Here is a 27,711-nt window from a genome sequence, read left to right on the forward strand (position 1 = left end):
GGTAAACAATCTGATTTTACATTATGAAGGGTCCATTTGTTTTGAAAGTATTTTTAATGCGATGAAAACCTTTGCACAATCTTAAAATCATGTGTAAACACAGATGGGTTATTGGTAATAAATGAATAAGATACAAAAATGGTTGTGCTTTTTACATTTATTTGTCAAAGTTGTAAAAAAAATTAACAAATGCCATTCTCAAGTACATTACTGCATCAATAATAGCTGCTTATTTTACACAGTATTTTCATTAGTAGCACTGACCATAAATGCTTTGTAAGGCTCGTAACAATCAGGAAATGCTAAATGATAGTGGGTACCTTATGCTTGCTTAATGCCACAAATAAAACGAGGTATTTAATAACTAATATTTGTCAACTTCAATATTTGATTTAAAAAGGCCGCTTTTGTGTTCATAACTCAAATTATATTTCAGGTTTAAACCATAGAAATGCTGAGGAATAAGTAAAAAAAAAAAAGGCACAAACTAGATTTCTTTTTTTAATGTAAACTTGCCACACAATATTAGATTTCATATTTGAACTACTTTTTATGCCAATGTGTAAAAAAACTACATATATAAATAAATAACATCAGTTTATATACAATATGTATTATTTCCCATTGGGCAGTACAGTACTAGAGTTAAAGTAAAGTTTGTTTTTTTCATGTATTTGCCCCAGAACAGTAATTTTTTTAAGCAGCTCTTGAGGTCAAAATATGTCCATATGTCCACTGAATTGTGTACTGTCTGGATATAATTATAAAGTATTTTACTGTCATATAATATGTAATAATAATAATGTAGGTTTGCTGGAACTGGACATTCTTTACTCTGGGTTACCATGGTAACAATCTCTGTAGTCCCTTCTTATAGCTTTCTGAAAATTAAAAGCGCTTAGAAACTCAAGTAAGTGAGGAGTAACCACTGCAAACATGTTTTAAGACAGTAAAATTCAGGTACAGCTCCTTTAAGTTCTGAAACAACCTTGATCATCTCAGTTTACATTACCATACTGGACCATATTGCGTCATTAAAGAAAATAGTTCCAGCCCTTTCCAGCACCTAAGTCTTTAATATTTTCCTGAGTGATTCTTGAATGTAGTTTGTCTTGTCAAACTCGATTCTCACAAGTTTAGTCCAAATGAGAGTCTGAAGGCCATTTCCACCGGGACCTCAGGGACAGAGTCATGAAAACAAACGTAAAACTCCTGAGGAACCGGCTCCAGCAGCATCCTCCTGACAACAGACAAAAAGAGAGGGTTAGAAAAGGGACAGGAGAAATTAGACTTAGACTTAGACAAACTTAAATCAATAAAGTTTGTCTAAGTCTAAACTGATACAATAACAAACATTTTGTTGGACGTTTAATTACACATTTCTTTTATGTAAAACTTACTAGTTGCCTTAGACTAAGATAAAAAATTTCATGTAATTGCTCACAAATTTGTAGTTGCCAACCAGACAGAATTTTTTCGTATCACATATCTACAGTCATACGATATCTGTTATATTAATATCTGTTTGTTTTTGGAAACTTAAAAGCCTAGAAACATTTGAAAGATTGTCCTAAGCTAATTTTGACAATACTAAAAACTATATTATTGGGTCAACATCATTTTCTCAACCAAAACTCCATTCCTCTCCTGTAAAAGTGTAAAGTGTAAATGAAAAGTGTTAGTCAGACGTACCCTATGACCCAGTACGTCATGGTGGGCGGGGGCTTCTTTTGGTCGGTCCAGTTTGGGGGTGTACACTGGAACAGAACCCCATGTTCCTTCACTGGACCCAGGCCCCACCCAGCGCTCTGAGGCCTGCCGGAACCCCGTCTGCCCTGGGACGAGACACAAGAACAACAGGCTAAAAGAGAACGTTCAGGAAAGGGAGAGAGGGCCAGAGCAAACAGAGCTGATGGATCTGACATACAGTTAAACAGAGGCTGTAGACGAGGATTAATGCACTTTTTTTTTTTTTTTTAAACAGAACCCCTAAAAATACCAGGAACGACTGCTCTGGTTTCTGGTATGTTTATTTAACACACAGTTTTAGTGTTTTCAAAGTAGAAACCAAGAACAGACGACTATGTTTAGGTCTGTGCTCACAGTTATCCTCGTTTGATTCCTAGATTTGGTCCCATTCTAGTCCTGGTTTAGTCCTGATATGTCTTAATTTAGTTCCAGGTTTAGTCCCATGTTTAGTCCAGTTTTAGGTGTAAGTGTGAACACAGCCTAGAATTTAGCTTTATTGTGTTGTGTAATGATGTACGAAGTAAGTTTTCTTTTGGGGGTCCGCTAAGCCTGCTCATCACAATGGAAGTGTTATTGCTTTGCATGGAATATCCCACACTATGGCATTATGTGTACAATATCTTGCATGTATTTAACTACAGGTGTGGTTATTGCTAAAGAAATAGCTTGAAAAGTGCATTCTTGCCTCTCTACACCTGTAACATGACCTAATGGTAACACCTGGAGGTAAATAACTTACTGTATACAACATTCCAGGCAAAGCAAGAAACTCTTCCTGGAAACAAGCATTTCAAGAACTCGCATCAGAAAAGTTAAATAGTGCAGCTTTAACTGTTAAATTAGTAAATATTTAACAAAAAAACACATGTCTAAAAGGAAAATGGTGACACTGTGCAATCCAAAATCTTCTTCAAAGCCATAATTTGAAAGCGACTAATGTAACTAGAGTTCTATAAGTCTCGGGTGATTGCCAGTGGACAATCAGTCGGTTTGATTTTTATTTTCATTTACTGTCCTTTGCATTTAGACTGTAGCATCTAAATACTGTATGTCACACCAGAAGCTCCACTCCAGTGTCCTCACCTTCGCTGGGAGGCTCTGTCTGAAGGCGTGGCGGATGGACAGGCAGCAGTGGTGGAAGTTTGTGATGAGCTGTGGGTGAATGGAGCCACTGAGGAGGGACACGTCTCTGTGAGAGGGCGCGATGAACACCCCCCGAACATTGTCCATGAGCAGGAAGTGAAACAGAGTGTTATCAGGACCACTGCTCAGCCTGAGGGGGGAGACAATGTAGAAAAAACGTATCAGATGTTTGTTTTTTTTATATCAATAACTAAATAAAAAACAATATAGGCTACATTCACGTTCAAGAATTTGATGATGTTATAATTTCAGATGGAGGGCAGTGGCCTTGTATATGACTCTATGGGAAATTCACTGTTTTTGAAAAAAAAAAAAAAAAATCCAAACCTATGATCTACAAATATTGAACCTTTTTATGGGTGAAAACGTTAAACACAGTAGTTATCTGTGGTCAGTACAGCAAATGATTAAAACTGGGATAGGCTATGGCCATTTGATTAATTTAAATGTAGTGTAACAACTGTTTTACACTGCTGGATGTTTTATCTTAGTAGTAGAATTACCTAGTTCAATAGATTATTGGTTCTGAATGAGTAAATTAGTCACAGTTAATCAGATAGCTGTTGCAGACTTCACTCACTTCATGTTGTGCATGTCTTCCGTCTCTCGCTCAGTCAGAGTTTTCTTCAAAGTGCCGAGGTGAAATGGGTTTGGGTGCTTTGTCCTGGGACTCTGGGTGAAAAAATGGATTGGCAAAAGCTTTTAAAATTTCACAAAAAACAGCTAAAGAGAAGTACTAGTAAACAGCATCTTCATAAATTTAAAGGTACATTAAACTGTTCAGTCATTCTCAAAACTTCAGCTAACTCCATTTACTCTCCATACTACTGTAATATAATCCATATAAATTCTTATAATCCAGATAAAACAATTTGTCAGCTAATACAAAATTTGGTCAACTACGACACCACTGACCGATTAGGACTAAGGTTAAACTGTACAATAACAAGTATACTTTTTGTTTTCTGCATTCCATGTAGTGTAGTCACAATATAAAAATTTCAAACTTGATTTCAATACTAAAGAATAGGCTCGATACAGATTTCGATACCAATGATACAGTACAGAATGCTCTTTTTTAGACTGACATTTTCAACACAAAATAACAGTACTTTCGTCTGTTTCTTATATAGTTCTGATAAAGATTAAGATGATTCTAAAACTGCTCAGGAGCAGTCAGATTTTGTCCTGTTAATGTAATTTTACAATCGACACTTGCTCAAATGAGTATCTTGTTTTGATACTAGTTTTAATATAGATTAATAACAGATTTTTAATACTTTTGATAACCCTAATTTCATATCACACAAAAACAACATAGAAACACTTGACATGACTAGAATAATGCACTAAATCACCTTAAACAATCCTCCGCTGCCTCCACTGCCTTCAGACCCTCCAGACCCCAGAGAGTCGCGTCTTGCCCCGATTCCCCTGACCGAGTCTGGGGTGGAGTGTGGACTGAGCCCCCGTGTCCTGGAGGTCCCAAAGCCCAGCCCCCCATCCGGCCCCTCGCTCCCACTGTCCGAGAGGCTCCTCTGTGGGCTCGGCCTCCGGGACCTCTCCCCAAAAAGACTACGACCCCTGGAGCCATAACGACAAAAGAAAATATTACTATAAACAATACAACCGAAGACACTTTATGCTAATGACACGATAAATCCTTTTATTATTTACTATATATAATGATTGTTAGTAAAGATGTGACCACCTTTATGAAATCAAGCCTTCTGAATAGAAATGTAAAAGTTAATGATAGCCACATAAACATTTTTTTTTAATAGTGAGCTTAACTTTTTTCCTCTTAAAAAATGTCCACTTTTTTCATTACGTTACTTTATGAACTACAGAGCGACGATTATTGATTAAGAGAATAATCTTGACAATCCCCGTGTAATGAAAAAAAAGAAAACCACTAAATGAAACATGTACTTAGTTATCTATAAAGAAAAGTCATAGATGCATAAATATTCAATACAATTAATTAATTAATCATTGGATTTATATAGCGCCTTTCAAGACACCCGCATTCATACTCGGCAATGTGGATGAAGTGCCTTGCCTAAGGACACAACGACAGGGATTTTCCAAGCTGTCTCCCATCCAAGTACTAACCAGCCCGGCCCTGCTAAGCTTCTGAGATCTGACGATTTCAGACTCTGAAGAGCTGGTATGGCCACATATTCTACACTGATTATAAATATCAGTCAGACCTACCTATATCCCGAAGAGGAGGAGCCTTTGACGAGTTTGCTGAGGACAGGGGAGGAAGAGGCCAGGCTGTCGAGGCGTTCCCGAGCTGAGGAGGAGGAGGAGGAAGAAGACGGGAGGAACCAGTCTGCACAGGACAGACATGGAGCTGGAGGCGCACTGAGTCGCTCCTCGATGCCGCCCTCCAACTCCTCCAGCTGCAGCAGAGTTGCCTTCACCTGAGAGGGGTGAAACATAAACTTTTAAATGACAGAGAAAGCAGAATATTGACCTGTAAAAGAAAAGGCACATCACAAGACGATCAAACAATTTGTTGTAATATAGTGAGTTCCGGGGTCTGATCATTTACAGAAATTATCAGGTTAAATATCTGTAAATTTACCTTTTAGATATTTCATGGCAAAGTACAATGTAATCAAAGGGAAAAGAAAAATGAACAATAATCCATTTTATTTGCTTTAAAAAGTGTAAATGACCAGTGATGATGAAACATTGAATATTTTAAATGCAAGACATTAGATGAATAGTGTTCAGTATATTGTTAAAGAATTGTATTTCTTATTGATGGTGACACATTTAAGTATAGAGACAATTCAGACAGACAATTTTCTTTTTTTTTCAGACCAAGGGGAAAGAAATTAGACAACAGAGAACCCCTTAAGCCTTCTGTAATGGGTAACACTTTTGCACTCTAGCAACCAATTAAATGTATTAAATGTCTTTCTGAATGTGAATTTCTGTATAAAAGTCTAACCTGGTCAACATAAACAGAGTCTGGTCCTGGACATCCCACAGCAGGTGAAGCACAGCCCCCAGACTCCAACAGCACACACTGCATAAAGTGTCTCTGAGGAAAGAAAACAGAAAACATATGACCTTGAATCTCAACACAACTTGCTCAAAATGCACATCTTATTTAGAGAATTTAAGCTATATGCCATAAAGAGATATAAAACAATTTACAAACTGAAATTATTTTCATTTCCTCATTAAATATTTATAATGATGATGACGATAGTCTCTTGGCAAAAAAACTGTTTGTTAATTTGTTTACAAGCCAAATAACAATTATTAAAATAGTTCGCAATTATTTCTGGACTCTGGACGATTATTTCAGTAATTACAGCCCTACAGAATGAATGCAGTTATTGTTTGTGAATCCAGTTGACATCCCAATACTACAGCTTAGTAAATCAAATGTGATTCCTAACTTAATTTTACATTTTTACTTTACTTTCTGTACATACATTTATATAATTTATGCCTTATTGAAACCAATCTCTTCCTATTTTTTATTGCTACTTATTTAGAAGCGTGTTACCATTTTTTAAAACTCTGTATTACTGTAATATATTGTGATGTGTGAGCTACTGTGTCCAAGTAATTTCCCTTGTGGATCAATAAAGCCTGTCTAAGTCTAAGTCTAGTTCCCAGACAGTAAAACCTTTAAACCTCCTCTTTCCATAACAGCGTATAATTCTAGGTGTGATTATTCTTCATTCCCATACCAGTCCTACGATGAGTAGAAAGTAACGTCCCTGCTGCGTGATGAATCCGGGTGCAGCTGTGGCTCTCTGCTGTGGAAACACCTCCCTCCAGACCACCAGCTGCCCCACCCTCTGCTCCCAGGACAGGGGCAGCAGCAGGTAGTGCTGACAGTACAGGCTCACATCAAGAAGGTCCTCTTTGGGCAAGTGGTTAGCAATCAGATACGACTAGAGAAGACAGATAACAGGGAATTTGTAAGAAATAACATCAGATTTACCGTAGATCTCTGTAATGATTTGAACTTTTACATTTGTGTTGTTGTAGATTTGTAGTAAAAAGCAGCAAAAACAATGTTATAATTTGCACTATTTCAGGAAAACAAACAAGAAAACCTATTTATTATTTGAAAGTGCACAGTGTAACTTCTCCTTATCTCTATGGTGATGATATTGTTACAACATCTGCATGTTTTCTCTTCTTTTTAGATATGTAATGTTAAACCTTTTCTTATTAAAATAAATGTTTAATAATAGTTTTGCTTAAACACTGAATCCAGAACAAGAATATGAAATAATTACAAAATTTTAAATAAATGTCTCTATAGTCTATCTGTAACCAGTGGACCAGCTCTAATACATATTTGATATGATCTCGCAAGCCAAATATAATTATATCGTGGCCCAAATTTGGTCCCCGGGTCTGAGTTTAACATGTCTGGTTTAGAATGTTCCACAGTATGTCATTAATCCAGGGGTCTCCAGCCTGTTTCCTCCAGTGAGCTAACTCTACAAAACAAAAATACCAGAGAGCTACTAGTTTTAGCGGTCACAAGAAATTGAGTATCTTTAAGTGCCTATTAACTATTAACTATTACTAACTAACCACTAACTATTGTCCATTTATTAGTGTACAAAGATAGGAATCAAAATAATACGTGTTCAATGGTAACAGGCATTTCATTTATCAAATTTTATTTATTCAGGACAATATGTGAAATTCAGAAATCCCTTGGTGAGCTACTAGGAAAGGGGTGGAGAGCTAAACCTTTCTGCCTTGCATTTATTCAATTCTAGGTGTTTTTATTGTACATGGTGTTTTTAAAGTACATGGAAAAACATGCATTCTTTTGTGAGTGCGATCACCTCTCCACAGATCTGACCTGCAACTAACCATTAATCAGTTAGAACTTTGAAAGTGACACTTACCTTATAAAACAAGCAGGAGCCAAGGATCACATACATCCTCCGCAAACCAAAATAATCTTCAGACTGTGACAAAATACCATAGATTAAGGTAAGAAATTCTACAAATAATACAGGGTGTCCCAAAAAAATGACATAATTTTGCAGGCCAATAATTTTAGCAATTCTTGTGAAATAACTTCAAATTTTCACAGAATGTATAGAAACAGATCAAGATTTTATATTTAATGTTGAATTTTTGTTCTGTTTTCAGGTTGAGCCGTTCACTCCCAAAGAGAAGTTGTTTTGCGTTTTGGAATACACTTGCACACAGTCACCCAAGACTGTACAGTGTGCCTTCAATGCACAATTTGGAAAAAACTTCACCAACTGGCAAACAAAGTCCCATAATAAACAATTTTCTAGATAATTGCTTTTAAAAGGATGTCAGTTTTTCTGGGACACCCTGAACTTTAATGTGTAATCTTTAGTATGTCGGGTTTAATTTGATTTAGCTGCCTTTATTTTCTTACCATTTCTCCAAAGTCTGAGGATTCAAAGTCTGAGAGAACAGTGTCCACTTCCATCTGATAAATAAAGCAAAGCAATGAGAGGAAATTCTACACAGATCACAAATGATAGAAGTGAGTGAACACATGTAACACTAGAGGGCGGCAGAGGTATTGCTCTGTTTCAAATAATAACCCAACATTCTATAAGCCAACAAAATTACGAGTCTGAAAATCACTGATGCAAACAGCCACTTTTATAACAGCCAATTTATATTCACCAGTTAATCTATATATTTCTCAGACAATCTCAAACAATTATACTGATAACAAATGTGTACACAATTTTGTAGAATAGGATGGGATCACGTGATATCACAACAATCCCTGTAGTTTTAAACTGAGCTAGAAGACAGATCAAAATTCTATGATGAAATTTATGCTTTAACTGAATGATTTAAGATTTGTTGACATGCTTTATGGTTAACATCCAACATCTTCTTTGTCAGCATAACAATGAAATATGTTTTCAAAATAGCCTCAGAATGTGGTGCCATTATTCAACCCAAAAGATTGTTGTCAGACGAAAGTACTGGAAGTTGTAAGATCAATATGACAAGTTTGTGAAGCCAGTAACAAACAAATAATCGATCAAAAGTTTGGATATTTCTCGCAAAAACATTAAATCTTCTCTAGAGTTTTAGGCCGGTACCCTCCATCTGACTGAGAAATTCTTCAACATGAACGCAACTTCAAATCAAGGGCATAAAAAAATGTCAACATTAATTATTTTACATCCCAACCTTGATTTCTGGAGGCAAAGTGAGCCATCGTACAGCAGGGAGTCCATCCAAAAACAGTGTCCTGGAGGTGTCCACAGGGGGAGCAGGGTGCCCCTCGCGGAGACGGGACGGCTGGATGAGCTGCTGGAAGAACAGGCAGAAGAAGTGGTCCAGGCGAGGAGTGTGGTCTGCCGCAAGGAACGCACTGTCAATCAAATACAGGATCATTTCAGTGACTAAATAAGACAACCCCAAAATAACTGATGATTTTAGTGTGTGTTTTACATGCGCAAAAGAAATTAGATCATCAAAATCTCCTGGTGACATGTGGTAGTTAACCAGTGGATCATTAGAGTAACTGTATTGTGTTGTAAAAGTACACTGAATTTTAAAGTAATTCTTTCAATCTTAAAATTTTCTCTTTCATTTTTTAATTTGCCACATTGTCCTTTTTGCAGAAAATTGACATGTAAATATATTCACTTAGAAGGGATGCAGTTTCTGGTATCTGTAAAACCTGTTCATTTTAGTGCAACTTTAATTTCATCTCTAATTCCTGTAAAGAAAAAAAATACCCTGGAAGCTTGATCTCAGATGGAAAATAGGGAAAGATGTGTTGAAATAAAAATGAAACATTAGAGCCAAACCTGTCCAAAGAGCTGTACATCACTTTTAGTGTCCTCACAACGTCTCCCATCACAGTCTGCAGGTACAGCAGAGGAACCCTGAGAATAAACAAGAAAATTACATAAAATTTTACCTAAATAACAAAAAATATTGCACAAAACTTACAATAGCATTCATGATTTATACTAAGGGTTATAGCTTTAACACAAAACAGGGACGAGATGACATTATTTGCTCTATATTTGAGATATCCTTAAATGCTCAAGTGGGTTTGATGGAGAATACAACAGTGGCTGAAGTGAATCATTTTGGAAACCACAACTCTGTAGAAACGTCCTTTGGCCAGTTCGCAAAATCATAATTGTTTTTACAGATTATTCTCTTCATCTGCTTTTGAGATTAAAAACCCCTAAGAAAAAAAATTATAACATTTCATGAAAGCCAAAGATATTGTCAAGTTTCAATAACTCATTACACAAACAGAATTCTTTGTGACCCCTGCTGGCAATTGTTATATCCAACATTCACTTTCTTAAGGTTTGTCTAAAGCCTGGTGGTGGTGAGGAAATTAAATTGTAAAACAGCACACATGCACACAGTGTGAAGTTGAACCTTTGTACGACTTTGAAGATTTTGAGCCATAAATCAAGATTTTCCACAAGATCTGAAATTTTTATTGCAGTGGAAACCCGGTTTTATATATTACCCCAAGTTAAGCTGGAGTATATAAAAGCTACGATGTCTAAATTTAGTTTATAGAGGCTGAATTTGTAGTCACCCAAATGTACTTTACCATGAAATATCCAAAAGGTAAATGCACAAATGTTGAACCTGATCACTTTGATTCAATATAATATATTTCAATAAAACGGCTCAGTAAAAATAACGGCTAAATGATGGCTGTGATATTAAAAGTCTTTGTTAAACCACTTCTTGTGCAAAGTAAATATGAAATACTCCCATTTTAATCATCAAAACAGTGAAAATGACAAATGTGTTGCATAAATGAGTTTCCTTCCTCTAAATAAGCAAAAAAAACTGTAGCACTGTAACAAAATAATTTAGTAAAATATACCAAAAAATATTCTATACCCAATTTACAGCAGCCCACGATACATTAAACGATACGATATACATTGATATTTCAATATTTTTGCACACCCCTATCTGAAACCCAGCATTAAAGGTCTTTAAAGGTGCATCATGTAACTTTTCTCCTCCTCCTCCTTTCTCCTGTCACCTTCTTGTCTCCATGATTATTCCTTCACCTGGAATACGACAGTATGGTATGTTGCGCATTTTTTCATCTGGAGGTGTTTTAATAGGTAACTTGGCCTGATAGTCGTCTCCATGGAAATACATATGCTTAAATCCATACTGTGGGACATTCAAAGATAGAAATTGCACAAAGTAAGTAAGTCTACCTCTCAGCAGGCAGCCCGATCACCAGCAGGTTGTTGTTCTCCTTCCAGTAGCCCACATGCACCAGATGTTTCCCGAGGAGCAGAGACGAACTGGAGACAGACAAATAAATGGAATAAAACAAAGCAAGACTTAATAAATAATGTTAAAAAAATGATTCTGTCCAAAGTTCTATCTATCAGAGGAAATGGCCAAAAGACTGAAATATGAATGGACAATGCAAGAATCATATTTCAGGAGTGTTTATACAGACTGTTTTTATGAAGAATAAGACTGGACTGGATTTTTTGTTTTTTGTGGCATTATGGTGAAAATGTGCTACATCCAAAATGCTGATATTGTGATTAGCTAATTAGACTTAGACGTAGATTGTGTCCATTCAACTAACTGTGATTAATCTGACAGCCTCAGCATATCCTCCTGGGACCTGAAGAAAAAAAGTCTATTGCAATATTTATTTTTTGTGATTTTCTATTTGGAGGTAAATGAATAAAGCACCGATGGAAAACGGCTTCAGAGATAGAACGATCTGGTGCCACCAGCTCCCACAAATTCATCTGAGTATGGATCTGATCTGGCACTGTGTGGACGCCTGAAAACGCTGATACACTGTTGTAAGTCTATGCGCCACGAAGTATTCACCGTCAAAACGCTAAGAGACTCGAATATATGTCCATTCATAAATACAGTCTATGCGTATGACCTGCAGATGTATAATCTCTGAAAAGTTTCACATGAACCATCTCCTACGCGATAGACGCACAGAACAGACTCACCATCAGCAGAACATCCCTCTGTCACAGAAAGAACACACATATTCGATTGAGTCGTGTCCTTTAGTCCGACAGAAGCTGAACCACATCAGCGCACAATAGCAAGCTGTTTTTTGAGCGCTCAGTTTATGCAAATGAGGCATGTGGTTTTAAGTTTCATTTCTGTAAAACGTAAACAAATATGCTCAAAGCTGTGTGGATAGAGAAGACTTGCGATGTGTCTGGATGCAAATCTTTCCCGATACAGTGATACGGTGATTCCTTTCAGAGTAAACGCAGTCTTAGACTTTGTTGATTCTATTTTTATTTATAATTTTGTAACATATCCTCTGTAGTAGTCACCGGGGACATTTTTGAGTTAAATTCACAAGAAGTTAAAAACAAAAACAACTTTTTTGATGACCAACATCTCTGATAAGCTTCTACAGTCAGTTTTTAGACTCACTTTTAATTTTTTATTTATTTTTTTTTGTCATATTGCAGCCACAAACTAACTCCTATTGAATTCATTTTTTATCCTGGACATGACAATACCTTATAATACCCCAGCCCTATTTAAGAAGAGGAACCTAGTCCCCCCATTAAGAGTCTGTCTCAAAACATTTAAAAGAAGCTGGTTAACTCAATGTCCTCTATGAAGGACACAAATGATTGGGCCGTGTCTCATTCCAACTGTTTCTTCGCCTCTGTGTAGTACCTGAGTATTTGTCCTCCCGTGACATTTTCCAACATGTCACACAGCGTCAGAAAGATTCCCCTGACTCCTTTGAGCTGGCGGGATGCTTCAGACACTGGGTACTGGTACAAAATCTCCTCCTACAAACCATAAAAGAAGAATGATTTTTACACATTACTCAGTCAACATGAAGGTACTGCAGATTAGAAGCGTTTCATTGCAGTTTTTTCGATGTTTGCAACAGAATTCAAGCAAATCAATACAGAAACACATAAAAAAGTTTGGCCATCTGCAAAAAATTTCAATTATTACTTATCAAAATAATTGTGAAACAAAAAGGGTGACACTGTGGCAAACATATTCAGAGCAGAGGCAAGAAAACATCTGGTTGAATCCATTCACTGAAAAATGTGTTGGTTGGAAGAGACTCCAACCAAGATTTATGTTAAGTGTAATTATGGACAGCACACAGGAATGAATGAACCAATGTTTTGTTACCTCAAGCTTGTGTCAAAATGATCTGGGATAAACAAAATAACTGTGGTGGACAAACAGCAAGAAAAAACTAAATTAAAAACCAAAAAATGTGCTTGTATGTTGTTTTTGAGTAGTTTGGTCTAGTAATATAATATCCCATGAAATAGAAAGGCTAGTTCAGGCTGCGTTCACAGTTTTAGGCAAAGCTTGAAGTTCTCTGTTTATTTTTACTGACAGAGAAAATGTAGAGCTTTGCATCAGTTTTTCTCTCATGCAGGCCCAGTAATTACATAAATATTAATAATATTATTAATAATCCAGGTCAATCTGCAATTTAGCAACAGATTCTATCAGAGCATTTAGAGATATAACAATATCCAAATCTCACAGTAAGATATTATCACAATATTGATTTCACGGTACGATATTTATTGCGATATTTTGGATTTTGGATGTAGACAGGATACTTTTTGCATTTAAAATACCTTGACAAGACTTGATGTGTGAATCATTACTGTCATAATCCCAAGAATTCAAGTAAAAAACATATTTCTTCATGTTGTCTGTGCTGAAATGAATCATGGAATATGTAGTTCCCTATGTTTTTAGCAGTTGCTACTATAAATCATGCATTTAAGCAAAGGAACTTGTAATTCGATATATTGTGATGGCTCTCGATATTATTGTGAGACTCTTGACGATACAATATCACGATATTTTGGTTATTGTTACAACCCTAATAGCATTCTGACCTGCTCTCCAGATAATAGTAGTAGTAGTTTATTTGGTCATTTTGCAGCTCTACAAAACAAAACAAAACAAAACATAAACTACAACGTCATAAATCATGATCGAAAGAGGTTAAGATGAAGTAAAAAGTAGTAACCCTATTCAGTTTTAAATGATAGGAATTGTACAGTGTTGTGAAGTCACATGAACCCAAACTATTCTTCATAAAATCTGTATTCAACACAGCGACTGGCAGCAGAGGGGAGAGAAGTTGAGAGCCAGAGGGCAAAGCACTCGGCGGTGGGATAAAAACTTGAATGAAGTCTTGGCAGTGACAATAAAGGAAAATAAATGACCAAGAAATAGCACACTGTGGCCTGTCGATCTGGTCTGCTGCCAGTGTCTACAATGCTGTGCAAGATTTTAAGAAGAGTATGAAGAAAAACTAAAGATAAGACTAAGATATAAGGATTAAAAAATATATATATATGAGAAGTAGACATCTGCCAAGGTGCTAGTTACACCTCGCAAAGATACAGCTCAAATACAGTAAAGATCAGGGCTGGATATCATTAAGAAGTTGCTGATATAATACATACCTCAATACACAGGTCACATATCCATACAGTGAGCTTTCGATTCAATATGATTCGATAAGAAATATTTCACATTGATTCGATACAGTTCAATAAGAAAAAAAGGCAAATAAAACATGGCTGTGACACTAAAAGTCTTTGTTAAATCACTTCTTGTGCAAATTTAATATAAAACATGCCCGTTTAAATCAGCAAAACAGTGAAAATGTCAAATGTGTTGCATAAACAATATTTCTTCCTCTAAACAAGCAACAAAACTGTAGCACTGTAACTAAATAATCTGATAAAATACACCAGAAAGGAATGACAGCTTTGCACATCAATTACTTGAGACGGGTGAGTTGGAGGAGAGGGAGCAGCCCATAAACACAGAGAAAAATCCCACACACCATCTTACTTAAAAAATGTGAGATTTATTAGGACAAAGAGTGCAATGTTTCGGCACTAGGCCTTTATACAAAATAAAATATACCAAAAAATACTCTTGGTGATATATCGATACAGCAGCCCATGATATCAATACTGTATCATCAGATTAAACAATGCGATATATTGATATTTTGACATTTTTGCACAGCCCTAGTAAAGATACAGTTCTCAACCAGGTCTTTTACTTTAGGGGTAAATGCTGTTTCCATTTACCCAAAAACATATGTTCAAACTAATTATTTGTTCTATTAGTGAGTGAAATTTGTATTTTTGGTATAATATCCGAAAGCCTTTACTTGACCCACACTGGGGAAATTGGCTTGTACATCCAGCCAGGAAGAAAGTTTGCTTCTTTCAAAATGTAGAGACCAAACAGTCTTGAATCTAAAACACAGATTTGTCTTTAATGTGGCTGTTCGCATTTCAAATCTATATTTATTAGGAATCTGCAAGAATGTTCAAAACTAATCTCAAATGTCAAAAGCATCATGTTGCAAAAATACCACCACAGACTGAGCCTCCCATGTCTGCAGCTCCCTACAATCAAAGGACTAAGAAATCAAAGTCCAGTGGCTTCATGCACGCACAGTAATTTAAAGAAACAACCACAAGGAATCCCACAATCTGCTCTCCATCTCGGCTGAAAAATGAACCAATGAAGCAAAAAAAACAAAACAAGAAAAAAAAAAAAACAGCTCAGTCCCAAAAAGTGAAGTTATATTTACAGTATAGGAGATCATCAAATACAGAAAACACACAATTACATATGGATGGATGTGAAATTGATTTGTTTCAGCCAATTTACTAATATCTACACTTTAAATTAATAAGAAATTCTCACCTTTTGCAAATAAGTGTGTGACAATGTGTAAATAATATTGTAAAGTATAAATGTATTGAAATTTGATATTATTTATTGCAGTATATTCTGTGATGATCTTTGCTCTTCAATTTCAATTAGAAGCTGAAAATATGCAAGAATTCTTACTCATTATTCAGGAATTATTTACATAAAAACTGAAATTAAAGCTCTGAAGTAAATACTAAACAGCTCTGCAATGTTAAAGATATAAAACCATAATTCTCTGTTGATGTCTTAGAAGGAAATCAATCCAATACAGATTTCCTTTTGCAGTTTTCCAGTTCCTCCTCAGTCTGCACTTTACATCACACAACCTCAAGGTTTCTGAAGCCAAGAAAATCAGAACGAAGGATAAAATGATTTCTGTTTTCTTTCAGAAGCAGTTCATTCAATGGTCACTGTCCAAAATGGTCTCCCAATAATGTATTTTGCCTCATATTATTTTACAGCCTCTTCAGGGAGTTTTAGTTTTACTATTTACTGTATTGCTAATACTTATAGACCCCTACATTTCTCCTTCTTGTACTTCCCTTTTTAAATAAAGTTTTATGAGGCTTTTTGGCCATGAATCCTCGAACCACAAAACGATCGAGTTTCACCAAAACCACTTTAGTTTCCAAAGTGTATGGAAAAATATATGGTCTCCAGCAGCTTTTAGTCTGGTCTATATCTCATTTTTTGAGCTATACACTTTCATTAGGTCTTCTTATTTCTTATGTAAGGGCATTTTTACCCAGCTTTTACTGCACAAGTAAAGATTTTATCATGGCAGTTGGGGTTTTCCTGTTTTGTCTAGGTTTAGAAAAGATGGCAAAAACGGCTGAAGGATTTTAGAATTTTAGAAAAAAATTAAAACTTTAATTAACCACAAATACAATTAATGTCAAAATATGTATGTAGACGAATCAATTACTAAAAGAAAACTGGCAAGCAGCAAAGTGGTTGAATCTGTGCAAATGAAATTTCCAATTACAATCCAGTTTCTTTTAAAACACTTAAAACTAAAATATGACTAAAATATACCTACAATTGATTGAAATAAAAGTGACAAGTCAACCAATAAATAATCGTACCTGTAATTGTATTTTGACAATTATTATCTAGACTAGACAAACTCTAAACATGCCAAAAGACGTTTCGTAACAAAGACAATGGCATTATTAAATCAAAATGTCAAAAAAAACCTATATAATGCAGTATGAAGTATATTTGCTTTGGATTTTGAACCATATCTTACAAAATAATCATGATGAGATTAACAAAACGCATGAATGTTTCGCGAGTTGTGACTGACCTCATCCTGTGGAGATGCAGAGTCCAGTTTGAGCGACAGGTACATGACGATGTGAGGGATGTGTTCAATGGACATCTGTAACTCTGCTGTGTCCTCCCCCCACAGCAGACGCACCAGCTGACTGACCGGAGGAGACGATTTCATCCTACGGGCCACGAACGCCTCGTCAGCTCCAGCACTGTCCACAGGAATCAAGGTCTCCAGTGTCAACCTCACCTACAAGGACAGGAAAATTAAGTTAGAAGTGTACTATGCAAGTATAGATTCTCTGTGGTTTTAAAGAACACAAGGAGTAGACGCATTATTATAGTGTTAAATGTTTGAAATACAATTAAATATGTAATGTTAGGTAATGGTTATGCTTAAACCAACATATAAAAGAAAAGCAAAGAGAGCAGAAAGAAACTATTATTAAGAATATCGCTATTTTTCACGGTTTTATTGAAAATTAAGTTCTGGGAAGCTACTTGGCCCTGGGTCAGACTAAGAGCGTTTTTGTGGATTGTAAAACATGGTGTGTCAACAAATGGAAGGCAACTTTACTCATTCTGAAATCATAGGAGACCCAGGGAGAGCAGAGACGAGAAACTGGTGTCCAAAACCACAACTATAAAGTAACAAACAGCAGATCTGTGTTAACTTAATGTGAACCAGGCCACACCAGACCGGAGCAGACCCAAGAGGACTGTGGCTTTACTGGAGTCAAATCCACTTTCATTTAACACAGATACAGCCAATTTGTTATGCATTGTACAGTAAAGGTGCACTGTGTAACTTTTTTGGTACAGAGGACCACCATCAGATTGTCTGAGTTTGTGATAAATGTTTTCAAGGCATTCATTAGCAATAAAAATATATATAACATTAACATCATAGAGTTTCATGTTAACAAGCAGATGTGAAACCCTCCACCAGTAAAAGTTACATTAGGAGTCTCCAACCTGTAGCTCTTCACCCATTCCAAGTAGCTCGCTAAGGGATTTCTGAATTACATTTATTGTGCTGTCAAATGTTATTAATGAAATTTTGATGTCTAACTTTGTGCACTAATAAATGATGGTTTATGTTTTATAGGCATCTAACTCTACCTCATCTTAGGCTCGCTCTAAAATTTACTCCATTTCTTGTGGCCGCTAAAATTAGAAGCTCTCTGGCATTTTCATTTTGTAAAAGTAGTTCACCAGAGGAAAATGGTTGGAGACCCCTAAGTTACATAGTCTACCTTTGAAATATTGAATTATACTATTCAGCAAATAATATACTGCCACTTAAATGGATTAATTGTAATACTAGGCAAGTCCTTTTTAAGTTACTTTATTGTCCTCGTAGGGAAATCTGTCCTCTGCATTTGACCCATCCTTAAACGTCACTGAGGAATCTCATCAGGAGCAGATGTGCTAGTCAGGACTCCCATAGTTAGAGGATTATAATGTTTTGGGTTGATGGGGGAAACTGGAGGAAACCCACCCAGATACAGGGAGAAACATGCAAACTTCACACAAAAAGACCCAGGAATTGAACCCGGAAGCTGCTGTGAGGCGTGAGTGCTTACCACTCAGCCACTGTGGTGCCTAAACACCTAAAGCTCACGCAGTGGACAGTGAGTTGTGGGTAGATCTCACTGACAGCTGTAATCTGTGGAGAGCTGAAGCTGTACATTTCTGATCTTGTGGGTCTGAGGAAAGACTGTCGGCTCTAACCACAGTCCACCAACCTCTGAACCAGGCGCCTCCATTTGGGCTCTGCACCATTTTGGATCATTTCAGGGCTATTATTAAAGAGGATCTGGAGAGAAGGAAAACGGCCCTGGGCCACACATTTCAGTCAATATGCCTGACACTGCATCTTACAGTTAATTTAGTGGTCAGCTAGTCAGTGAGTACGCTTTTGTTTAGTCAACCAGTCAAACGATCATTTCTATTCTACAATGATTTTTTTTTCTCACTTTTTTCAACTTTTCCCCAAATAAAGATGTAATATAAAGGCTGAAGGCTTCTAGATAAGAAAATGTTTAAGATACATTGGTACAAAACATATTGTTACAGTGATAAAACTGGTCTGACTGGAGTGCCATTGCCCATACATCACACAGGAATAATCTTTTTTTTTTGGTACCTCCAAAGTTACAGTAAACAGTAGAAAGAAGTTATTTGTTTAGTTCAAATTAGTTTTCCTAATCTGTAGATATCTTCTCAACTGTACAGGACCATTTTGTGTCAGCAGTTACATACAACACAAGTATTCTGTCAGCGAAACAATGCTATTTCAGGATTTGGAAAGTCAAACCTAGCTTACAAAACTTTGTATATTTCCCCAAACGTCTCGATTTCCAGAATGGTTCTTTAGTTTCCGACTGCATCTTTCAATCAGCTGAGCGTCCAACCTCACAAATAAACCAGTCTGTTTCCTGTGGCACTGTAGTCCTCCCCATCAACCCTAACGGTTCCCTATCATTTGCAAATTCCTACTTTTGATGGGCGAGTTTTTGGTGAAACCTCTCAGCCTAAGAAAAGTCCAAGGCTATTTGTGCTGCCGATGAAAGAATCAGTTTTCAGTAATTGCAGGTTTTGTAAAGTTAGACAACACAAACTCCTGCTTTCTATTTACGCATTATAGCAACAAAAACCAAATGAGTTTTTAAGAGGTAACTTGGACCAGGTCATATTTCAAGTTTGAAGGTGTCCTGCGTAATTTTTCTGGTACAGCGTCTTCCACCTTCATGTCTCCGAGGAGAATGTTTCACAGACTGGTGTTAAACATACTGTATCTATCTAGCATTTATTTTATTTTATTAAGGTATTTTTATTCCTCAAAAAAACTAACTACATAGACAGATTTAATGTCACACTACCGAACATTTTAGAATCTTAACAAATCAATAACCAAAGCTATTTTCACAGCATGACAACGAGCACATGGCAGCCCGGTGTATTGTCGAAATAGGCTGCCCTTTCGAAATGAGCTACCAGCAGCGTAAATCGACAGTGACGTCTATCAATTCACGTTATCCTGTCAAAATAAGCTACCTTACGTTTTTCCTTTTACAGTTGTACAGTTCCAATAAAGCAAACCTCCCCAGTTTTACAACATATTTCTTTGGATTAGAGACAGTGGGTTTGATGCTGTTAGCACTCGTTGGTCAGACTTTATACCTTAGTTATGTAAAATTTCAACAAATATATATGAATATGCGTAGTTAATTTTGACAGCCATATTCTGCTATCGACTGCGACTAAAGAGCAAAGCACATATCGACAGGCCAATTTAGCCATCGAATAATGCTCCCACTGTAGAATCGCCATTATTTACTCATTTATATGAATACGGGTAGAAGTAGCAAATCTTGACAGGCCTATATCTTCTCCCAAATAATGTGTCCACTAGAAGTAGCATATCTCGACTTTGTGATACTACGGACATTGAAGATGGAACAATTCCATGCAATTCAATTTTATTTATACGGAAATTTACCCCATATGTGCCTCAGGTAGCTCAAATCGATGAATATTTAAGGCGTAACAGTGCTAGTGGGCGTACACAGCAGCACTAGGTAGCTCAACTCGACAGGACACCAGTGCCATAGTGTAAATTAATATAACAAAAAACAGAGTAACAAATATGAGTATAGATTATTTCCACTGACCTGTGTGGGTCCAGGAATACAGGACAAAACCCTCTCAATGTTTTCAGAGTTCACATCAACATCGTCCATGGCAACGAGCACATCCCCTGCAAAAAAACAGATTAGATTAGATGACTCAGCAATATTGTGAAATATTCGAGTAAAGATTTCAATACTGACACATAAACAAAACGTCATAGTAATAGTGATTGTTACCTCATGGCAGAGCAAACTCCAAACTGATATCAAAAGTAGGGAAACTTGGATGTAAGATAAAACTTTTGAGTACCACTTCAGAAGTCTTTAACATCTTTCAATTTAGTCTTTTAACATCTCAGTACTTTTAGAGCTAAAAATATTTAAATAAAATAAAATCTTAATTACAATAGTTAATCAGTTTCTCTATTCTAAACATTTAGGCATGATTTCTTTCGAGTACTACTTTAGAAAGAAATAATTCATAGTGAAAAAAGAGTTCAGTATCTACTTAAGAGTATGAATTAAGTAACTGTACTACATTAAGGCTAATTAAGGTGTAGTTAGTATTCACTGTTACAAGATTTTCTTTCATTACTATTTTCTTTCACAGCTATTAAGATAGTTGTCAGTACATTACAAATATATCATTAAAAACAGACCTGGGCATTGTACAACTCCGGGGCCACATACAGCCCTTTGGTTGACTCTGACTGGCCTGTTTAAGATAATTTGGTATTACAAAATAAACATGTTTTATAATTTTACCTCATACATAGACTAATGCTGCATTGCTTTTCTTTTAGAGGTGTTTTTTTTAAAGGAAACCTCACTTTTTCATTGCTTAGTCATAACATAAACTCGTACCAGTCTTACCAGCTTGTCAAAACAATGCTATTTACGGCTTTTTGGAAAGAAATACAATTAATATCATGTAGAATTGAGTTAAGCATGTTGGCCTGATTTTCCACCATATTTCCTGTTTCTCATGTGGCCCCATGGAAAAAATAATGGCCCACCCCTGATTTAAAAGGTACTCCATAGGTAAACTACTAAATGTCTATCTTTGCCTATTCTCCATCTAAAACCCTGCTATTTTTGGTATTTAACGACTTTAATTGTTGGAGCATGCGGTCTTCCTCAAATGCGTCTTTAAACAGTAACTTATGTGAACAGCATTTTTAGTCATTTGTGGTAAAGCTCAATGGGCATTCCTGTGTCAGCTGGAAAACAATCACCTACAACGGGCTAAGAAAATGTACTGGTTTTAATTGTGTTATTTGTCTGTTGTTTTTGAGTGTTTAGACAAGCAATATATTTAAATAAAATTGATTATTATTATGATTACATTGTGTGCTTACAGTATTAAAATACTAAACACTAAACCTAAGGACTTAAAATTGTACCACGTAACTTGGCCTTATAATGTTACGTTCTTGTCTCCATCGAGCTAGATGAATTTAATACTATACTGTGGAATATTCCAGGCTTATCATCTCTCTTTTGTAATCTTAAATGTATACAGTAAAACACAGCAAAAAGTGGAGAGTTAAAATTGACTCTCACAAAATAAAATTTTACATTTTATCAGGGTTTATGTGAGTCCAGTCTGTTTTAGAGTTCATTTTACATTTTTGAAAAGGTTAAGGAAGTAACACCAGACCAAAGTTCTGTTTAACCCTGAAATCAAGAGTTATATTAATGTTCTGAGAGTAAACAGATAACACTTTGTAGAGTTATATTGATTTAGCTAAACAACTCACAGAGGTGTTTTATTTTTACACTTTATTTTAGTTAATTTAAGATGAAATTATGTACAAAACTAGTTCAAACTGTTTTCTCTCATGGGAGTTTGAAGTGGTGGGTCAGAGGTGCCAAAATAACAAGAAAATAAGAAAAGTTGAATGAACACAAGGGGAAGTTGAATTAACGCTAAGGGAAGCTGAATTAACTTCAACCATATCAACTATAATCCCAACTCAAAAACCCATTTAAATTTCAGATAGTTAAAATAACACTTGTTGTGTTAAAAACAACTCTGAAATATTTTACCCTGAAATTTTAACCCTCCAGGTTTTGCTGTGAATGCACACGGAATTATGTGTATCAGTGGATTATTTTCTTATTGTGGTCATCATACAGCTTTAAGAAAATGATTAAGCTTACAATCATTCATAGTACTAACACAGTTTTAAGTAGTATCTGTATTTATTTTTTATATACCGTTAAAGCTGTGAATATAACTGACTGACAGATGCTACTGGTCTAGCTTTGCCAAACTTTAAAAGCATATTTTTTACCGGACGATTTACTGAGTAGCCAAACATCTGTCAACAGTTTCAACAAAAAAGTTAAAACTGTGACATCTGTAAATTCCAGGTTCAGAAAGTGCAGACAGAACGAGACCTGGTCTAAATCACCTTTCAGTTTTGTGAGAGAAGCTTTGCAGGTGGGTGCAGAAATAAAGTCAAGTCTGCATTTTACTGTACTAAAAATATCTTATGTAAATTCAGCTGATGAAGGGAAGTGTAATGTATTATTTACTATTGTGAATCATGCCAAATCAGATATTTCAAAAGAGAATTTACTCCCTTGTTGGTCTCTGTGTAAACTGTCTCTGAATTGTTGGTAAATCAGTTTAAAGACAGTAAGAAAAAGACAAAACTGATAGGTAATCTTGATCATACTTGGTTTAAAGGTACATTATGTGGCTTATTATGTAAAATAATATTCAAAATGTGCATTCTTATTTAGAGCGATGTCCTTCTCCACAAATCAGGAGACAAATAACACTCCAGACAAGCAAAAACATTTCCAGAGAGACAACAAAGTGGCGCAACCTCCTCCTGAAAAGTAACAGTAAGAAGCCCCTAAAAGACAAATTCTCACCTATGAGTATATCTCCACACTTGGCTGCAGGAGTGTTTGGGACCAGCCCGTGTACCGTGAGCCTGTCCTCTCGTCTCATGCCCTCAGAGTCCCAGGACGGGCGATGGATGACCCCCAGCAAGGCCTCCAACAGCCCCCCATCTTCAAACAGGGGCACTGATGAAGCGGAGAGGCGTTTTGGATTGAGGTAAACACAAACTTCTTTAAGCTGCTTCTGGACAGTCCCTCCTTGTCGGTGCCCAGACTGGTTTTTCAGAATAGACGCTGGTACATCTTTGCCTTTTCGGAGAGTGGACCTGCGCTTCCTCCTCAGTATTTTAGCCAGTCTCTTAAGCGTCGCAGTCCCTTTAGCTCGAGAACTGCTGTGTTGTTTTTTGTGTTGCTCCGTGAGGATTTCAGCTTCCTTGTCACTGAATCGGACATGGTTAGTGGACACTTGTTGATGAGCGTTAGCCCGGGTCAGTGCTAAATCTTCTTCTCCTTCGCTCAGCTCCAGATAGAAAAGCTCTCCGTTCTTCTGGATGTCATCAAGCCATTCAGGCTCCAAATCACTGCACAGAAAAAAAGCATCAAATATGTGACATGCAAAACATAACAAAGGACTTATCAGTACTACTTCTCTTATCGATACTGCTGATTGAGCCAATCTTTTAACATATCAGTACATTAAGAGCTAAAAATATGTAAATAAAATAAACACTTAATTACAAAAGTTAATTAATTTCTCCATTGTAAACATTTAGTCATGATTTCTTTCCAGCTTTCAAATTGAAATAAACTTACTTTAAGATTTTTCACAGTGAAGCATCATTTATTTATTGATGTATTTTTTCTTATTTTTTATTTATACCTCGTGTACATGATTACTTGTTTGATCCATGTGAGAAATTACTCAAAAAGGTGACACCATAGCTCAAAAATGTGACTGGCAGAAAAACAAGTTATCTGAACAAACTATCTCAGTATGTTCCAGAGTAAATCACTTGGAACTAGTTTAACATTTTGTTATACATATTTTATTAATTACTCTTTTGCCTATTTTTCTTTTTTGTGTTGAATAAATTACTTTTGCACCTTGTTATAGAGAGCGTACACTGCAAAAACTGGAGGGTAAAAGTTCAGGGTAAAATATTTCAAGAGTTGTTTTTAACACAAAAGTGTTATTTTAACTATTTAGAAGTTAAATGGGGTTTCAAGTTGGTTGGTTGATATGGCTGAAGTAAATTTAACTTGTGTTAATTCAACTTTTCTTAGTGTTGAGGACCCCCTCGAAGACGAGATGGTGACACATCTCAAGGGGCTTATCCTCCAAACAAATAAATTCAAATTCTTAGTGTTAATTTGTCACCTTCCATCCATCCCTTCAAACTCCCATGAGAGAAAACCAGTTTGAACCAGTTAAATTAACTAAAATAAAGTGTAAAATATGTGAAAAAGTGTTATTCTAACGATTTGAAAGTTAAATGAGGGTTTGAGTTGGGGTTATTTACCAGAGTTGATCTGGTTGAAGGTAATTCAACTTCTCTTAGTGTTAATTTGGCACCTCCCACTCACCACTTCAAACTCCCGGGAGAGAAAACTAGTTTGAACCAGTTTTGTACATAATTTCATTTTAAACAAACTAAAATAAAGTGTAAAAATAAAATATGTCTGTGTGTTGTTTAGATAAATCAGGATAAATCTACCAAGTGTTATCCATTAATATAACTCTTGATTTCAGGGTTAAACAGGAACTTTGGTCCAGTGTTACTTAATTAACATTTCCAAAAATGTTAAGTTAACTCTAGAACAGACTGGACTCATATAAATCCTGAGAAAATGTTAAAATTGATTCTGTGAGAGTCAATTTTAACACTTGACTTTTTGCTGTGTAGTAATGTGGGGTAGGGTCGACAAAAAATAAAAGATAGAATTAATGTTACTTCCTCCGCATCTTAGTGAATATTAATATTTCCAAATCCTTTTATACAAGAAGACTTTTTAAAGTGTTTATTTCTTTCAGTAGTGGAAAAACTCCCCTCTAATTGTGCAATGCCAAACTGCAGATCTATCATATTACATAAGAGGGTAGAAAGCGTGCAATTATTTACAGATGAAGGACTGCTATACCTCCCAAATTGAAAACATGCCCTAAAGCTAAGTTAAGTGAAGGTTGTGGTTATTCAATGGTTAAGACACTCCCTCTGTGGTTTTAGCTCTCTCCAACACCACGCCAGGCCCAACACCAGCATTTGACGAAGAGAAAAGCGTATTCCTCGCTGTAATTCAAGATTCTTCATTAAATTTCATTAAGCAGCGTGTATTTCAGCTCAAATCTTGCGCAGAAAGAGCACAGAGAGCAATTCTTCTTACTTGGAGCTACAGTAACTTGACTCTCCATCGCTTTTTCCGTCTTCGTTTTCACTCCCACTTTCTTCTTCCTGTTGTCTGCCGATTACAGGACGTTGCGACGACCTTCCTGACACTGTAGGCTCCATAATATCCGCAAACAGTGACTTTAAATCCTCATCTAGCGCCTAAATGTGCGATGAAACGTCTTCGCCATGTTTTCAGCAGTAGCGCCATACCTGCACCACGTGATTAAAATGACGCACTGTGATTGGTTGAACGCGCGGTTGCCCTTGACAACACTGAAGCTTTACGAGCAGAGGCGAGAGTCTGGTTAATATATCAGGCATTTCGTCCGATTGGGATGACAATTACATTGTTTTCACATTTGATGAAGCAAAAATAAAATTACAATCACTCTCTACCTTGAAATACTAAAGAAACACTTTTAACTGACTGCTTTATAGCTAACAGAACGAAATGCCTAGAAATGAAGGTTTATCTTTCAGAGTCGCTAAAAATGCATGATTTATGAACAGTGACACAATTCCGCTTACAAAACTTGTCAAGTGTTGTTTACTACAATATCCAATGCCATTTAGATGAGAATAATAATGCTATGCCGCAAAACTACAGATAAATTCGCAATAAGAGCACAGAGCGCTCCCGACAAAAGCTTTCTCTATCTGAAAATATATATTGGCATCGTTGTAAATCCTCTCAGGTATTCAGCGATTACCTCAAAACCTCACGTGATAACAATACAAGACTATACAATACTTACTAAGGTTGCTATGTGTCTGAAACGCATGCAACTTTACTGACCTGTGCAGGAGAACGCTGCGAATAGAGTCAAAGTCATCGAAGTTTTTAGAAAATGAGCTTCCATCTATGTAAAGGTTGCACATGGTTTGTGATTCATGGCTTCTCCAGATTGTCCAAGCTCAAGAAGAAGATATAACGTAGTCTAAATAATTATGTTTCTCTCCTCTTAAAGGTTTGGGCTAGAGGAAGAAATGAGTTCCTTCAGTGTTGAGTGTTGTGTTTTCTCCGTGTCTCTGCCCATGTGGTTTTCTCTTCTCGGCAGGTGGCGTCACTAAACACGTCAAGGGCCTGCCCCCTCCAAACCACCAAACTACCAGAGCACACAGGCATGCCCAAACTATGGCCCGTGGGCTAAATGCGGCCCTCAGACAAATTTTTCTTGGCCCTCGGGCATTCAGGTTAATTAGCCCAAATTACCTTGCATCAATTAAAAACAAACTGTCTACTACCTTGATAAAGCCGGCATTTAATATTTAGTGTGTGGTTTTAAGGATTTTAGCATGAATAAAGGACTGATGGCTCATTCTAATGTGTTAAATATGCACATATTTCAATTATTCACTGTATAGGCGAGTTTCATTGTTGACAAACAGCGTTGCATGCTGGGAATTATTTTGGTCGGCGGCAATAAACACTAATTCAACATGACGGACGGCGCGAGAAAGCACGTAAAGGGTATTGATTTCTCACTTAAAGGGTATTGATTTCTCACTTTTTGCTACGGTATTGCACAACTCCTAACAGCACAACAGGCGAGTCACCTGCTGATGTGTTTTTAAAAAGGCATGTCAGAACCAGAGTGGATTTCCTGAAACCAAGTATCCAAGAAACAGTGAGGAGAAAGCAATATCTCCAGAAGGAAGGACACGACAGACGGGCATTGGACAGACAGTCTGACATGGATGAGCAGGTTTATCTGCGAAACACTGCGGGAGAAACCCCAAGGTGGATTCCTGGAGTAGTTACCCAGCAGTCAGGACCTGTGTCGTACAAAGTGCGGGGAGAAGCGACAGATCGAGAATATCGACGTCATGGAGACCAGCTGACATCTCGCCGTTCCCCAGAGCTTCCAGATGAGCAACCTGAGGGAGTAGCTGAAAGGTTTGAGCCGACAGAGGACCGA

The 27,711-nt window shown here is 36.5% G+C and overlaps 1 protein-coding gene across 1 annotated transcript; it reads right to left on the minus strand.

The window, feature by feature from the left end:
* Window positions 1–153: 153 nt before the first annotated feature.
* On the minus strand, window positions 154–26,778 carry intu (inturned planar cell polarity protein). The gene is made up of 18 exons (XM_055156509.1): window positions 26,589–26,778; window positions 23,436–23,986; window positions 20,592–20,677; window positions 16,949–17,164; window positions 12,583–12,701; window positions 11,115–11,204; window positions 9,711–9,788; window positions 9,085–9,268; window positions 8,306–8,359; window positions 7,797–7,859; window positions 6,612–6,818; window positions 5,858–5,950; window positions 5,110–5,321; window positions 4,251–4,476; window positions 3,473–3,564; window positions 2,833–3,022; window positions 1,693–1,835; window positions 154–1,240 (listed from the first exon to the last, which is right to left on the minus strand). Exons 1-18 carry the CDS (start codon window positions 26,669–26,671, stop codon window positions 1,129–1,131), a joined length of 2,799 nt encoding a protein of 932 aa, XP_055012484.1. The 5' UTR covers window positions 26,672–26,778; the 3' UTR covers window positions 154–1,128.
* Between the last annotated feature and the right edge of the window lie 933 nt (window positions 26,779–27,711).

Source organism: Boleophthalmus pectinirostris, unplaced genomic scaffold, assembly GCF_026225935.1.
Source record: "Boleophthalmus pectinirostris isolate CB_2022bp ecotype Guang Dong unplaced genomic scaffold, ASM2622593v1 HiC_scaffold_20, whole genome shotgun sequence".
NCBI lineage: Eukaryota > Metazoa > Chordata > Actinopteri > Gobiiformes > Gobiidae > Boleophthalmus > Boleophthalmus pectinirostris.

Excerpts from the sequence above, each read along its gene's own strand:
- intu (XM_055156509.1), bottom strand. The coding sequence starts at position 26,671 with ATGTGCAACCTTTACATAGATGGAAGCTCATTTTCTAAAAACTTCGAT. Across the intron at positions 9,789-11,114 it reads ATCGGGCTGCCTGCTGAGAG|GGTTCCTCTGCTGTACCTGC; the intron begins GTAGACTTACTT and ends GTTTATTCTCAG. Across the intron at positions 4,477-5,109 it reads TCCTCCTCTTCGGGATATAG|GGGTCGTAGTCTTTTTGGGG; the intron begins GTAGGTCTGACT and ends TTATGGCTCCAG.